This window comes from Montipora foliosa, chromosome 9 (genome assembly GCF_036669935.1).
Source record: "Montipora foliosa isolate CH-2021 chromosome 9, ASM3666993v2, whole genome shotgun sequence".
Taxonomy (NCBI): Eukaryota; Metazoa; Cnidaria; class Anthozoa; order Scleractinia; family Acroporidae; genus Montipora; species Montipora foliosa.
Genome location: NC_090877.1, coordinates 49,178,024 through 49,195,523, shown reverse-complemented (window position 1 = coordinate 49,195,523; position 17,500 = coordinate 49,178,024). Strand labels below are relative to the sequence as shown.

Below are 17,500 nucleotides of genomic sequence, written 5' to 3'. Positions count from 1 at the left end.
TGAGTTGAGTGACGAATAATGTAATGACTTTTTGCCTCTGTGATTTATGTGAATGATGAGCCTCAAAACATGTGTTGAAAACATGTCGTTAGATCGCTAGAAATGGTTTATTTTTAGTCTGATGAAATATTATCTTCTAGCAAATTATGGCTATAGGGTAGATATAGGGTGATAATATCATGATAACCATAGGGAAATCGTGGGAATAATGTAGTTAGACAAAAGTACCGTTTATTCAGTGGCACTAACCCTAACTCTTTTACTCATCAGTGGCACTAAATAACGATTTCCTACCGGTTAATATACGATATTATTATATGGCTCTGTCTCATGAGGACTGGGAACTACAAAATTCACGAATTTGATTGGCTAAAATCGATATTGACCGCGGTCTAGATTTTCCCATCTAGACCGGCATCTAGACAGGTAATGTTTTGCAGTGAAAAGATGCAAACTAAAATGCAAAAATATTGAGTATTTTCGTCTACCAATATTTATTTATGGAAGTGCCAAACAGTATGATGACAAAAGAGAGGATGACGAGCAAACTTTGACAGAATTAAGTTCAGCTCATCGCCACTCATCGCTGTTCGCAAGCAAAATGTCAGTTAGTACAAACCAGTTACATTAAACGAATTAAATTGTTCTTGTTTGGCCATATAATAAACATCTTATTAACCGAGCTAGGTCGGTCTGTATGGGAGAATCTTGACCTCGGTCGCTGGTACAGACCTCACTGCGTTCGGTCATGATTCTCCCATACAAACCTCCCGCTCGGTTAATAAGAACTAAACATCAATAATATCAACTCCCTTTTACTGCCATTTTTTCCAGACTGGTTGGTTTTCTGCCATTTTTCAGTTAAGGTACAGTTAACAAAATATTTATGCTAGAATTCATAGAATCGCCTTACTCGTGCTTGCGACGACCGAAATTGTATTTTGGCTAGAAAAATTGAAACGGCGTTTTAATTTTTCTAACTAAAATACAATTTCACCTGTTTTCGCGAGTAACACGTCAACAACGACTGAACCGGTTATGGGTACTAATGGGTAAAAAAATGCTATATGATAAATCCAACGGTATAAACGTAACCAAGCCGTATGTGAGCTTTCATTTGGCTTTACCAAGACTGCTTAGTGTTGTCCAGTTCACTAAGTAGTTAAACGAAGTTCCTCTAGTTTACTAAGTTGCTATGCACAAGAGATGCCATGACTCACGCGATGTACACGTTAGTAAACAGTTAACGTGAATGGCCGAGTTCTTCCTTAGTGATTGTTTTGGGCGCTTCGTTTAGGTCGGCCCTCACTTCATCGGGTATTTCTAAACATTTGCTGTTAGAATAAGGAAATCTACTCATGATGCAATTTTTCTGCCTGATGTAATAGTACTTCTTTGTATTCTTTGCTGAAGGGAGGTTGTTTCCTCCTAGGTCCGCTAGATTGCTTTATACGCCTGCAAAACACTGTTTAATTAAAGAGTTACGAAATAATGTTACTAACAACAAATCGTTATTTTCTAGATCTACGTTTTCTAAGTCTGTGTTTTCTAGGTCTCCGTTTTCTAGGTCTGCGTTTTCTAGACACCCCCCAGTAAAGCCCGAGCTCGCACAAATATGTTAGGCTGAAACCAGTCTAAAGAAATGAATGGAATCAAGAGATTATGAAGGTAAGAAAAGTGATCCCTCATATTGGCGCTATTCCCATCGTAATCCTTCTTAAGTTATTTTTAGATCTCCTGCGAGATCCGGTATTCCCACGAGGGTAAACTGATAGCCAATCACATGTCCCCATTTTTACCAATGTTGACAGCTGAGCGAATTCCACGCAACGATTCGCGTCGTTCGCGATATACCATCAAACAAAAATGGCGGAGGATGTTGAGAAAAACGCGTATATACATTTTGTGGACGAACGTGACTTCAAGGAAGTGAGCGTAGTAGGAAAACGTAAGTCGAAAAAGAATCGTAAAGCTGATCATGGAAACATGAAAGGAAAACTTGAATCAAGCGTCGAATAAAAAGTTTTGAACCCGCCATGTACACAATGACTGAAATATCGCAGACTACAGTCACCAAGTAACATATTCCTGACTTGGTCAACGCGTTCTCGATTTTCTTAGCGGACTTAAACTATGGTGACTTAATTCTATGATATTCGTAAATTAGACAGCTAACGCTTTCAAAAGGTACCACACGTGACAGGAAAATTCAATTGATAAAATTTTTTGAAACCGTAAGATCGGATTGAAGTTAATTTGCAATGCGCGCGTGTTAAATAAAGCGGATCATTCTCAGCAGCTGGGAACAGAACCTTACATACAAACAGTAACAGAATTTAATATACAACACCTTATATATTCAACTGCACCAAAATTACCCTAGTTTAGTTGTTGTGTAACTGAATGACGAAATTAAATTAAAATAGCTCATCAAAAAAAGTCCTTCTTAAGAACGCCCAATTTTAAAAGGATTATGTAAATTTGTCGACTGGCTTTGTCTTTTGTGTATGACTTTCGGAAGGCTTTTGTTAAAATACTGACTGAACGCGTAATAAAGCTTATTAAAGGATGAAGAGTCCTTACAGGAGGTTTGTGAGAGAGTCCTTACAGGAAGATAAGAAAGAAGCAGAAACCTTGTGTAAGCTGGTGTAAGATACGTGCAGAAGGCTTGTGCAAGATACTAAGAGAAGGCTTGTGTAAGAGTCTTACACAAGGCTTGTGTAAGAGTTTTACACAAGGCTTTTGTAAGATACTTACAGAAGGCTTGTGTAAGAGTCTTACGCAAGCCTTGTGTAAGAGTCCCTACATTAGACAATCGTAAAATTGGTATCTGTGTTAACCGATTTCCTTGATATATGATTGCAAACTGTATCTTGACAGGAAAGAGTTTTGTAAGCGACAGAATTTTGTAAACGATGAGAAAGTGCTCACTACCGGTTTGATAGATTGGAAATTCTTCAAATTGGTATCATTGTAAACTAGACAGTTAAGCAATTCCAAGGATATATGTTTGAAACCTGTATCTTGCCGACAATGAATTTTATCAGGCCATGAAACTCAATTTTGAAAACGGAGAATGACATCGTTGCACTTTCTCTCCTCCACGAAACTTCCTCGTAACGCGCGCGGTAACATTATCCGCGCAAAAATTGATAACATCTAAAAATAACATAAGGGGGACTACGATAGGAATAGGGCCAATATGAGGGATTGCTTCTCTTACCTTCATAATCTCATAATCTCTTGATGGAATGTGTGTATAGAAAGTGTAAAAAAATAAAATAACATTGTTTAACATTGTTAAACAAACATTGTTAATTAAACATTGTTATTTTATTTTTTTACACTTTCTATACGTGTGTCGAATGTGATACTCGAGACGTGATGTTTTATTCTGCAAGTAGTTCTAACTTCCTGTGTTGAATATTCAGTATCCTCATTTGCAATTAAGGTTGACAAAAAATTCTAGATAGATTCTAGATCTCAAATCATCTGCCGAACAGATATTTTCCGAAAATTGACGTTGGGTGCCCCTGATCAGTCGAGCGGCCCGCTTCCCTGAGGCGGTTGTGTTTTGTCACGCAAACGAATAAAAAGATTGACGGAGGCTTGGGAAGAGGAGAGAAAGAAGGGACGGCACCAGTTGCTGTAACCAAAGAGTTGAGAATGGCATGTACTAAAACCAGGAAGACCGGACCACTCCGGAACACCGGAACACCGGAACACCCTGGAAGTAACCCAAAACCCTCAGGGTTAGCCAAATTGAGGGTTTTGGGTTACTTCCAGGGTGTTCCGGAGTGTTCCGCTGTTTCGGAGTGTTCCGGTGTTCCGGGGTGTTCCGGTGTTCCGGTGTTCCGGTGTTCCTCCTTTTTGTACATGCCGTTGAGAATCAACAAATCTGTAAATCTAATTAGTGAACATGATACGACAGATGGTTCGTCCTTTTTTATCGTTAATGTAAATAAACACTCTGAATAACTTTAGTCACCGCGTGAGAATATTTATGTGCATGTCGAATTCAATCAACTATTCGGAAAGGAAACCGCAGAAAAACTACTATATTTACTTTGAATTTAATGAGCGACACTCCAAAGAAGCCCGGTAAAATGAAAGGTAGAAAAGATACGCAGAGGGAGGCCTCAGATTTTTGCCAGATTTGCAGAATAAACGTTAAATTGAATGTTGGAGTGTTTTGGCAAGTTTCAACGGTGTGATGTGCGTTCTCCCATAGCTATCAAGTACTTATTTTTGTTTAGAACGCGGACGAATCGTCAATAATAAAATTTGACTTCAGAAGACAGAGCTGGTTCTGCAGAAATAATGACTCATTACTTGTTTGAAGCCATTTCCTTTAACAAATTCCCTTTCTTCTCGAAGGCAACTACCCATAGATAATCGTTCGAGCGAATCTGGTGATCGGTGATGCTGCAACGAGGAACCGTGATTACCACGATCAGCTGGCGTTTGATTTCGGCCCGGGCAACCCTAAAACCAGGAGTCCGGAATCCGGAATCCGGAATCCGGAATCCGGAATCACAGTACAATACAGAGAGTAAACACTATCCTAAACATTAATAAAAGCTAACTTTAGGCCTAATTAGGCCTAAACAAACGTTTTTAGGCCTAATTGTTTTTGTTGTTTACTCTCTGTATTGTACTGTGATTCCGGATTCCGGATTCCGGATTCCGGATTCCGGATTCCGGATTCCGGTTTCCTGGTTTTAGGGTTGTCCTTTCGGCCCCCCTTACACAAAGTTTTCATAAATAATGGTCTTATCGAAATCAGTTGGTAACACGGCCATAACATACTTGCCCGATCGGAGAGTTTCGACCGCCAGTTTCTGCTCTCGTTTGTGTTCATTGTTTTCCATTGGAAGGGATAAATGATCGAAGTCTTCCGCAAAAGCCATTTCGTGCTCATAATCGAAGCACAATCTGACAAGAAGTAATTAACTCGTCAAAAAAATCTGACAATGTTACATTGTCATCGGACCAATCCGTTGAACGCGTTGGTTACAACAACGGATCTCTCCTCTTCCCAAGCCTCGGTCTTTTTATTCGATTGCGTGACAAAACAGCTCGACTGATTTATGAAGGGCTCGCAGTCTATAGAGGTTTCATTTATTTAGATAATTGGAGGTTTTCGATATTTTCGGTAGCGAGCAGCCGGACGACAGTACGAGAAATAGCCCCTGAAAATAACTCTCTTCTCAGAGCAACGGAAACCGTGAATTCATCGTTCGCTCTTCCTCTCACGTGACACACACGCAACGCCAATTTGTCTTCAAATATTTGATCTTCAGTATGGAATTCAGCTAATATCGTTAATGGATCAGTAAATACCTTACGCTCACGGCTGCAATAACAACTACAATATGTCGAGTGCCTCTTCTAACTAACTTGCTGTTTAGAAAGCAAACAATCACAAATAAAAAATCCGCACTTGATTCGCAGTAAAAATCGGGGAGCTCTGTACAAGGGGCTAAATTATCGTAAAGTCTGCCGGTCGTTTTATAATGAACTCATTATGCAATAAACACACGCACACATTTACGTGATTGATAAACAGCTTCTGTTCTTGCTTCAGTTAAAGGAGGAGTAAAAATAAAAGAAACGTGTTAAATCCTCGCAGTTTGATGGTCGAGTGCCCGCTGTAAGTGTAAGTTGCTTATTAAGAACTGAAGCCTGATTATCAGAAGTGTATCCGCCAAGCAATATACAGCAAATACTCGTGTGAAGAACACAAGCGGACAAAAAATGTCACCAAATCTTAAACGGTCCAATACTTGTTGACGTTCGATGCCAATATCACTTGAACTTACTGACTAAACTGCAACAGATTTTTTTTATGTCGGCCCGATTTTTTTCAAAGCCGCCGCCAAAAATCGGGTCTACAAGTCGCACCGTGTAAACCGGCCTTAACTTGGCATTACTGTGATCATCATCACTGATTTATCACGGCAGGATACATACCGAAAGATATTCTGCTTGAAAACTTGTTTAAAGTACTCAGAAGAAGTTTCATTTGGAACCGAGGTATTCTACGGACGACAAGATATTTTACTCCTTCTAGTGAAATAAATCCCGGCTTTTCCCCTCCTTTATAACCCTATATAAAACTAGACCTTCCTTTCTTGTAGCTCATTGGTGGAGAACCTGAACCAATAATCGGAACTGATCATTTGGCTCCTGTAAGAGAACTCTGGGATTTCTTTTTTTCGAGCAAGCCTGTTCGAGTCATTATTGATCTTCAAAAATGGGGTTTATTTTTTTGACATTGGCCTAACGATAGTTTTCACTAAGGCTCTCTCATTAATTATTTTCAAGCAGGAATAACCTTGGTTCCTTGGTAATTTCATGACGATCATTTTACCAGAAAAGACGTAAAACAGATTGCGATGACTACACCGTCTCGTAGTAACCCCAAATTACCATGCATTATCTCATCGTCTTTATATATATATATATTTATATATTTAAGAAATTAACACGTCATTGGTCTCTGCCCTTCATTTTTTTCATTTTGTGGTATTTAATGACACTTAGTCTTTCCTGTTCCCATCACTATGCTTATTAGGTTTAAGAGGTGACGACTCAGCGTTTAGCAGATCAACAGCCAACGAATGCAATTGAGTTATCTCACGCACGATACCAAAGCCACCATTTACCGTCAGATGAGATAATGCTGCCCATTCTGGAGTTCATTGATGAAAACGTCATTGGACGCAAGACGGGATTTGTCGGACCGTTCGGGCAGAAGAGAGGTAAATTCTGTGGCTGATATTGTGAAATCTTGATGGTCGCAACATATCAGTAGCCCTCTATTTGGATAAAAAACATTATTATATTGTACTTTGTTGGACTTTTATCTCAGTGTTTGGGCAGAACTCATTCGACATTCCATGGTTGGAATTATGCCTTCCTTTACCATTCTGTATTCGATTCCAAACTTTCCCTTCGGTAAATTATTCCCTCCAGCCTCAAATCCATAACTTTCAAGAGAGTAGCCTGCTCGGCAGGCGCTCGAAGGGGGAGGGCAACCAAGGAAAAACCGGCGGAAAAACAAGGAGGTCGCACAATTTTCATTAGCAATTTATTGAACCCTAAAAAGGTTTGGGCAAGCTAGAATGTACACATATTTTATAATCTCAAATTCTGTCTTCTTAATTATAAGCAGTAGGAGACGTAAATAAGCCGCTTATTATACTGAGTTTTGGGTGAAATTCCGGAGGAAGCTGGAATTGTTTTTCCCTTGAGGAACTTGAAAGAACGCAAGTTTTCAAACACTATTTTGTTTAATAAAAGGAAATAATTTACAGCTTTATTTGATTTAGGGGAATAATTTGGTCTCAAATTTTAGAATTTTTCCTGTTTTTATCCTGAGGAAAATGAACGAGAAATTTTCAAGCATATTAGCTATATATTAAGTAACGTTTTACACATCTACACTAAAACGCTCAAAAACTCTGAAAACAACAAATTATAAACTGTTTCTCGCACGCTCAGTTTAGTGTCAAAGGCCTCCGTCTCCACTTATCCACACTACTGGCCAGAGCGTCTTTACCAAAACTCACGGACCGTTTTCAAGTAAAAGATAACGCATTAGTATGGATGTGACCCTAAGAAGTGTTTACACGAACGCGGCTTCAAATCGACACGGTATCACTCTTGCTTGAAGCAAACCCGGTCTAAGAATATTGCAATTTGGAGCCACGTACATGGAGTCAAACAATTTCAAACGTTGGCTGATTCCATTCCCACGCACTCATGCTCGACGAATGCTGTGTGGAATATGGTATGAAAAGTAGTCCAAACGCAGTTTTTCGCTGCATTTAGTAGTTTGATAACATTGAGAGGGATTTTGCTAGAGATGGAGTTATGGCACCATCAAGTCGCATTTTCGCAATCGAAAAAGAACTGCATTCAAATCGATGCGGTTACTTGACTGTAAACTGTAAGGTTTTCAAACTCTCCCCTTTTGTCAGCGTTTTTCAGCAACCTTGTTTTGACTGGCATCGTATAGACGGAAGTGTGACCTTTTCGGAAGCATTGCGGTTGCAAATGAACCTGCTCTCGTGAAAGTGTTCTCATAGACAATCTTGTAATAATAACAAGACGCCTACAAGGGCGTATCCGTGGAATGCGCAAACAGTTAACACAAATTGTCCAGTTACAGTGAACTTCAAGTACAGGTAGACTTCGGAAAATGGCGAAAGATTACTAGAAAGATACATCTGTAATATAACTTAAAGTTTTTTGTTGTAAAAACTCATTACTAATGTTACTAAATTTGCAAATGCAAACAACGAAGCCCTATTAGCAGGTTATCAGGATACGGGATCTTTTGTTTATTTATTTTTTGGAAGGGGACTTAATTCAAATCCTACAGTTTTACTTGCTTCGTTAACTCCTTTCATCCAAAAATTACAGGATCAGCCTTAAATCATCCGAAAAACTTATTACAAATCACAGTTCAACAACTTATCATCCTGGGCCAGTTGTTCAGAAACTGGGTTTTAAAACGAGTTTTATCCTCTACTCCCAAATGCTGTTCAAGGCTGATATTCAGAAAAACTTTACATTAGAAGAAGTCAATCTTGAAAAACAAAAATAAGCAAAGGAAACTGTGACCAAAAAGTTGAAAACATGAAACAAAAGTTTACGCTAATCCTGGATTAAGGTAATTGGCTTTCGAACAACCGGGCCCTGTAATCGACGTCTGGTTCTGTAATCCTGGTTTAGTTCCTTGCAAACTGTATAAATTTGCCGTGGCGAAGACAAGAAGACAACATCCGTGCTCTATTTCTCTCAATGCTCAAAAATTCCGTAATTGCGTGTTGTATCGTCCAGTCCAAAGTTCTAATTTTACAATTCCATAATCTTGATTTCAGTAACTTGGTACCAAACGTTCCACAATAAATTGAAATCTCGTTAAGAAAAATCCTTAAATCCAGTAGTCCAGTCCGGATTGAGATCGCCAAAACTCCCTCTATCATCGATTCAAAATTCAACAAAAGCTACAAGTAGTAAATAGTTATCAGAAACTACAACAGTTCGTCCTGATTCTACACTCGAGCTGAACAAAAAACCCAAAAAACCCTTGTCATCGTTTTCGAGAGAACAGACAAACAGCCGAAACTGTTCTGTGCCTGCCTGCCCCTTACGGAAAAAGTACCGTACGTTTTACAATAGTACTTGACCGTAGCCCTTGGCCAAGAAACTAATCTTAGCCAAAAGCCCGAGAAGCGATCAGGATACGGGATAATTAGGTAAAAAAACTGTGGGGATACGGGATTTTTAGTCTGGAGGTGGGGGGGGGGGGGGGTTGGAATTGAGGAGATACGGGATATTTTTTAAAGTAAGAACGCATTGCGTGTGGTAGTGCAGTAACTTGACAGTGTTTTTTTCCATAACTGTCAACTGAGCGGCGTTTTGTTTTTTCCAGGAGATTCAAGTCCTTGCACAATATGTAGCTCTAATAGTACACGACATTGTTTGGTATCGTAAATCATTACGGTGCTATGGTAGACATCTTTGCTATATACCCTCTAAGAAGACATGTGGTTCAGTAAAATACTAAGCCCAGAACGATTGAAGAAAATAACAGGAAAACGAGAAACATTTGGCTTCAAAGCCGATATGTTGATCATTCACAACTTCTTTTTCACCACAAGCTTAAGCGTGTACTCTGAGCTCCTGACACCTTTCCAAGACCAATGTTACTAAAGTTTTTTTTTGCCCTTTCCAGCGGGGTTAGTATCTGGATGGGGGACGTTAAAATATGCGACTTTTGCTGTCAGGAACATACGCCCAAAAATTCTATTTTAACGCTCAAAAATGCGAACAAAGCAAGGTACAGATTTTGCTAGCCTGCTTTATGCAAAACAAATATTGACGAAAAAGTAAATAAATATTAATATGTAGTTTTTAAGGAGAGCAGAAGGAACTTTTAGGAAGTGTCGATCGAGAATAAAACAATTTGCCATCAGCGAAAAACATTTCGGGAGATTTTTGTTACGTTCCATCAGAGTTCAATTTTTCTATCGTACTTTTGGTCATACAAGTAAAATAGCAAAATCGGAAGTGACATCGATTTTAGCGGCCGCCTGTGATCAAGTTATACCTTGCGTGTTTACTGACAACTCACGAAACAAAGGATACATCTGTGACAAAATGACGGCATAACACCTGGTTTTTGTTAGTGCGTTTTTTTTTCTTTCAAGTGTTATAAAGTTCGACAAGATCTATGTGCGAATTTAACATAAAGATCACAATCGTTGATGCTAGTCCAAGTGTCAGCTGAAGTTAAGCTCCTCCGAATGAGGTTAGTACTTGGATGGGAGACGGCTGCGAAGTCCCCGTGACGGCGATAGCTAATTCGTTTTTTTTAAACTTGATTTCATTTTTTATATTGTTTGGCCGTTCAAAGCTATTTTCTTATTTTCTTTCTACGTCAAAACGGCGAACAAACTGGTTCCCAAGGAATATTGGAGTACGTATTCGTTCTATGCAAAATGCTTCTAATGAAGTATTCGTTGTATGCAAAATAATAATGTTCACAGTGGAACACACAAGTACGAAGCAAGATCTAGAAATAACGTAGAAAATTCTCCTTACCTTTAAAGCTTGCCTTTCTCAAAGAAAAAGCATCTATCCACTTTATCGAATAGTTTAATACTGAAACAATCATGGCGGGCGGAAAGATTCTACTATAAATCTTTGCTTTCACCAATTTCACGAAGTGTGTCACGGTGGCCGAGTGGTCTAACGCGCTAGCAGAGAAAAATCGTGATGGCTTGGGAAATATAGGAGTTCTCCTCGGGCCAGGGAAGTTTGAAAATACCGTAGGGAAAAGAAATCAGTCCACCCGATCGGAGACTAATTCAATATCCGTGGACTATGCACATTTGTGACTACCAACAAAAAAAAGATTCCAGCCCGATTTTAAGACGTGGATGCCTTCGGCATTCCACGTAATAATAACAATAATAATAATAATAATAATAATAATAATAATGATGATGATGATGATGATAATAATAGCATTTATTTATACACGGTGTGTAAAAGCAGCTTATAAGCTGATGTGGCCGTGTCTAATAAAAACCGTTCTACTTCAGCTCGCGTCTCTCCATGTTCATAGGTAAACTCTCGTGTTATACGTGAGCCATGGGCTTGGAAAACTTCGAAGACAAACTGACATGAACGAAAGTGTTAAAGTGTTGAAATCTACCCGTTACACAGGAAAAAAATTATTTCAACTTGAAATTATCGTAAGAGGGAGTTCAATGATGCGGATATTTTCTGGCAAAAGCTGCTGTTCGACTTTAGAAAACGTATTATCTGATCCAACCTTTGTTATATAGCTGGACAAGATAAGTTTCTCATTTCTGTCAGAAGAAGGTAAACATGGATTAAAATAAGAATTTACAAAATGATCGTGGCCAATCGGTCGTTAATTACTTAAGGAAATTCTTGCCACAATGATTGTTGCATCACAATTGTGTATTTTGAGCTCTTGACCGGCTTTCAAAGCTTGTGATATTTGCCCGTCATGCTAAATAGTAAACTTTAATACGCTCGATCAACCAAGTTTTATTCACTAGTGTCGGCTACAATTCATTTAAAACCTTCAACGATACAGTAAGTTTATCCTTTTAGTGAAATATTAGAATTAGTGTCATTGGAAGAGACGGGATTTAAAGCGAAAAGAATTAAGGCAACACTAGCAGAAAACGGCCTTCATCAAGACGTCTGAGGAAAGTCAACCGAGCAATTTGGAGGTTTCAGCTCAGTTATTTGAGAGAAGAAAGAATGCGCCGGTTGACACGGCATACCCCCACCCAAACTGGATTTGTCCTAACTGACTCCACCGCCTCCTTCCTGCTAACACGTTTATTTCAATGATATTACTCTCTATCCACTGCATTTATAATTCCTTCGTTTTTACATTATGACTTGTGGTGCCTCTATGGTAATTCTGTTGTCTTCTTTCCGGTAATCAGTAACTCCTGTTCTAGAACTTTATTGTTAAGACTACTTTGTAAAACCAATGATATGCAAAGTCTGTAGTATAGAAGTAGTAAACCTTTATTTAAACGCGATCAATAGTTAAAGCTGTACAGCTTCTGGTGTCGTGTATAACAAACAATAATGACTATAAAACATTAAAATACATTCATTAAACTGAATAATAACTTAAAAGTATGCACAACAATCATCATACTTGGGTTGAACTGACTCGTACCCTGCGAGCAGTCTCTTTCGATCTTTCTAAATAAGTCGGGAAGAATAAAGAAGACTCTGCCAGCCGCCTCGACATTCTTTGATTTGCTGCCCATCCAAAGAAATGGATGAGTCAGTACACTTTCGACTTGTCAAACAACAGGCAGCCCAAGCTCGGTGTACGATTTATAGACTTTGTATGGGAAAATTAACTTTGAGCATATAAATGCTAAAATAAGCTGTAAATGTTGAAACAAGAGCCATAATGGACTTCTTTGGAGGCCCTGAGTTCCCGAAGATACTACTCTTGGGTTAATTCTTTGACTTTCTCCTGTTTCCTTTCAAGAAGACTTTTTAATGCTTTAACCGTGATACACGGACTTCTTCTCACAGCTTTCCCGCCAAGGGAAACAGAATTGGAGTCTTCTTCGGAAGACACAACCTCGCTATTCTTGCGCTTGCGAGTAGGGCCACTAACTGCAACTTCTTTTTGTGAAACGCACTCACCAGGCCCTTCGACAGGCTCATCGGGAAAATTGATACCGAAATCTAGAGGCCTCTAATTCCCGGTCGAATAGGTGGTCACGTTGAATATTCAACAGTCGCCATTTCAATGCCATTACAATGCCCCATTACACTGGCTGGCTGACACGTATCGATTATAAAATGTGCGGACCTCTCAGGAATTAGACCTCCGTTAATTACAATCTCTAAAAATAACTTTAGTGAAATTCACATATCCCGGCCAACGACCTAAGATTCGCTCTCTGTCCCATTATGGCTCTTGGTAGAAATAAAACTTCACTTACCTCTACGTACAGCTGTCCTTTTTTTTCTGTGCAATGCTGAAATAAGCTGTAAATGTAGAAATAAACTGCTGTAAATGTAGAAATAAACTTCATTACCTCTACGTACAGTTGTCCTCGTCTTTTCGGAGGGCAAACTGTGTCCGTTTTAGACGGGTTTGTGGCATACGAATTTTTACGATGTCACTAGTTGTCATTTCCCCTTATGAAGAGAAGAAAGGCTGGTGCTAAATGGTTAGGGTTAGCCTAACCATTACTTGAAGCGCCAATTCTTACTGATCAAATCTTACTGACCAAATCTTACTGACCAAATCTTACTACCAAATCTTACTGGAAGCGCCTAAAAGGAGGCGTCCATTCAAATTCGTACTCAAGAGAGCAAAATTATGACAAAGCGTGAAAGGACACCAGACCACGTAAAAGGGAGTCATGTAGGCCTGTCAACCCCATTTTACACTCTTGAATATTACATTTTGTTACTTATGTTTACATTGGGTAATGACAACTTTTTATTGTTATTAGATTGAGGTACCCCCCTTGAGAGTATTTATATCTTTCAAACACCCTCCTCCTCCCCCCCCCCCACCTTTTTACCTCTTTTAAATTTCTCATCAGTGGAAAATGGGTGGAAACACGGAGGAAAAACTATCAATGTGAAATAAGAACTGCCAGATTTCACATAATTAAAAAATAAACTAAGAAACGCGGGGAAAATCTGTAGTCCCTTAAAAAAAATCATTCAATTCACAGGTCCTGCGGTAATAGTTTTACTTTTATTTTCTTCTTAGTTTTATATTGTGACTACACAGCGTCTGGAAGGTAAGCTGTTTGTATGGCTAAATGAAAAGCCAACAATTAAAACAAAAAAGCGTAAGGAGACTCGGTTTATGTATAAAAATTAAGTTATAGTACTTCTTGCATTAGCGTTCACGCGACTCCCATGTATTCATAGACTTTTTTTCCCAACCCTATAATGCAATTCGCTCTGGGGGATTCTTTACATAAAAGAATACAAATTATTTACTCTTGGGACTATAGCATGCTTCAGTGAACTGGATATCCATTGTTTTCATGTGGGACGTTAACGAACCCACACACTATTCGAGAAGAGTAGGGCATGGAGTTCCCGGCGTTGTGGTCTGATCTATGGATATAGGGGTTAGGTGTCAATTGGGACGAAAAGTTCTGTTCCTCTCCCCTGCCACTCCATGAATTGTGGCGAATAAAGTAAAAGTAAAACGTAAAAAGTCATCATGCTCCTTGTGGTCACGCCCCACCACTCTCACATCATCATGCAAGTTGTAAGCGCCGGGGCAATCCTTCAGTATTTGCCATATTAGCTGCTGAAATGTCTCTGTTGCCATGTTGACCCCAAACAAAAGCCGCTTGTATCGATACAGGTCATTCGGGGCTGCGAACGTGGTTACGTCACGCGAGTCAGGGTGGAGCTCTATTTGATGAAACGCCATGTTTAGGTCGAGTTTGCTGAAAACTTTTGCTTCTGAAATCTCCTGTAATGTTTCTTCCACTGTAGGGACTGGGTGTTTTTCCATGAGGATTGCACGATTCGCCTGTCTCATATCCAAACAAATACGAATGTCTAGGAGTTACGAGGAGTACCTACTGGATTCCTAGGCTACCTTTTTTGGATTTTTTATTTGCGGCATTACTGCTGGGAAAATCCAGTTTCAGCTCCTTTCAGTGCCCACTGTTTTTGTGTAACATGTAGCACAGGTAATTCAGTTTACGCTCACGGAGCGTGTAGTTTTTTTCTTTTGCTTCGAATGATGCCTGAAGCGATCGACCGCAAGGTGGAAAGTAACCTCCTTCACTTTTAGCTCGTCACGCAATGTAACGCCGTTCGTTGAGGAGGAAAGGTGGCGTGACGGGTCACAAAAATGTCTGCAAAGGAGGCTACAGGTGGAAAGCAAAATCTTCAATATTCAATCCCAGAACGAGTCAGGGAACTATATTGTGTTGACACAACATGTCCTTAAGAACAATATAAGCCTCGATGTTGCCTCACTTTTTCGTCCTATTGATATTTCTTGTACCAGGCCCCTCAAATTCATAGAGGACTACATCCGTAACTACGTGTATCCATTTTATGCCAATACGCACACCACAACCAGTGCTACGTCAAGACAGACTACGCAGTTCAGGCAAGATGCACGGTAAGAAGACATCAGTCAAACGTTCGACTTAAAAATGCGTGTCAGAACTTTGTGTGATAACAGACAACTTCCGACATTCAAACCTCCCGGACCATAGTTAATATATGGAGATGGTTATGAAACTTGACATGTTTTTGCCCTGACCATGCACAAACCACCTTTTTTTAAAAGACAGCCAATCAAAGGTCTCGATTGATTCATTCAAAACTCAATTGTCAACCGAGGACAAAAGACTGTGCATAGTCACGGTGAATTTAAGATGAAGTGCGACAGTACTGTTAAGGCTTATGAAGTTTTCGAGGTTTTATAACTAGTCCATCTATATGAACTATGCCTGGACCCACTCCTTTTACTACTTTTTTTCTACTTTCACTGCTCTAATGTTCACTTGTAATGAAGAATCAGCCTTTTTTTGCCAAGAGTATGTTGTTTTGAATAGTCTGCCGTCTGGACTGGGTGCTACGATATTCTCCCCAACCTCTTATCGATCCGGGCTTATTTGCCAACCTCACTGGCGTAGAAGATTGCAGATAGCTGTAGTTGGTTCTCGGAAGTTCCGAATTAAACTTTTAGGCTTCTCCAGTACATGTAAATCGTGACCAGTTGAGAGAGGTTTCTTCGAGAAGAATTCTGAACTTAATTAAGCCTAGAGCTCAATTGAATTATTCCCGCATGGTTTTTTGTAGCGACATTATCAAGAAGTGCGTCAATGCTGGACCAGATGACGTCGTAATTTTCACCGGCAGTGGAGCAACTGGTGCGATCCATAAATTAATCCACGCCCTGCAACTGAGAGGAAAGGTCGTGAGAAGATCCGTGAGTATGGTAGCCTGCAAGCAGGCTCTTCCGTTGAAAATGGCACGGAGTCGGGGCTTGGGTACTAGTTTCTATAGAAACTATGAGTTATGAGTATGGTTGAACTGTTACTTCTGTCGAGAGAAAATTTCCGATCGCGCAGCCACAATAACAATCACCTTACCAAAGCATTAAGGCTGAATTGGGAAGACGACGACGACGACGACAACAACAACAACAATAACAACAACAACAACAACAACAAAAAGAACAGGATACGAGATTTCTCTTCGAGTGTTATTTCACAAGTGAGCGCAGCAAACGAGTAAAATATTTTTCAACTCGACAAGAGAAATTTCGTTTCTCCAAGCGGCCATGTAATATTCTGTTTATTATATAAACACCAATGAAATACTGAATCATCTCACAAAATGCATCGAAAGGCGCGATTTTTATATGTAACCATAACAACAGTGATCTTTTCACGTGTGAAGATATCATGTTTTCGCGCGAAAGCTCACTTGGTGTTTAATGTAATAATTTTTAATTATAAATAGAACAATATTTTTTACATATATTAAAAGGCACGGACTACTGAAAATAACGACAGCGGAACTAATCAACTGGAAGTCTCTTTGCAAAATAAACCAAATCAAATGAAATGCTAGTTTTCGACGAATGGAGAACCCCGCAGAAGAAAATCCTCTTGGAGCAGAGTCCGGAAATGGACAAGAGGAGAAGTTGGAAGAAGGGAAGAGATTTCACCACCATGCCACGCCCATCTAACAAAGCTATTAAAGCCGAAATGCTCTAGACACCTCACCCTTTGTTACTCTTTTTCCCCCTTAGCGTACGATAATAGTAGATAATTCCAAGATTGACTTCAAACGAAACACTTGAAGGAAAACCGTCTCATGTGCAATATTACTTCGTGTTCTTATCTTTAAAATATCAATTGAACATATGAAATGCCTTCTTCCACGAAGAATATGAAATGGGAAGAGTCCCATCCAAAATGACCTTCTGCATGAACAATGGAAATAGTTTGCTCAGGAGATAAGTATTTGCTGTGCTGGGCCATCCCGATGGTAGACGTGTTCAGGGATTAGTCCTCCCAGACTTAACAGATCAAAATGACCTTTGTTTTCGGGTTTTTTCGAGTGGAGAGGTTTAAACGGAATGAAGTGAGGTTGGTTTGGGAGATTAGATGTTTTGGCACAAACGCGACGATCTTTCCTCAGGCTAAAAAGACAAACAAAAGCTGTATTAAAGTACCAAATTGTCGAGTCTATAAATGATAAGTCAGTTCCCAGTTTTTATTTATTTTCCTTTTTTCTCTTTCCCCTCTTTTACAAACAGGTTGTGTTTGTCGGACCTTTCGAGCATCATTCAAATATTCTTCCTTGGAAAGAAACCGGTGCAAAGGTAACTTTTTTTAGCCCTAACACGGTCATACTATTACTACTAGCTAAGCTTAATTTTGCTCATGAAGGGGAGCCT

General features: G+C 39.4%; 1 protein-coding gene across 2 annotated transcripts in view; it reads left to right on the top strand.

Annotated features, from left to right (window-relative positions):
• The window catches only part of LOC137970685 (probable cysteine desulfurase), a 39,987-nt gene that overhangs the window by 8,682 nt on the left and 13,805 nt on the right, over positions 1-17,500 (top strand). The window contains exons 1-6 of one of the 2 annotated variants that reach the window (XM_068817219.1): positions 1,582-1,668; positions 6,578-6,764; positions 13,820-13,850; positions 15,089-15,205; positions 15,892-16,021; positions 17,360-17,425. In XM_068817219.1, coding sequence (XP_068673320.1) covers positions 6,683-6,764; positions 13,820-13,850; positions 15,089-15,205; positions 15,892-16,021; positions 17,360-17,425 — 426 coding nt within the window. In that variant the 5' untranslated portion in view covers positions 1,582-1,668; positions 6,578-6,682. Of the gene's footprint in view, positions 1-1,581; positions 1,669-6,577; positions 6,765-13,819; positions 13,851-15,088; positions 15,206-15,891; positions 16,022-17,359; positions 17,426-17,500 lie in introns of those variants that run through there. The other variant, XM_068817218.1, reaches the window with a different exon arrangement.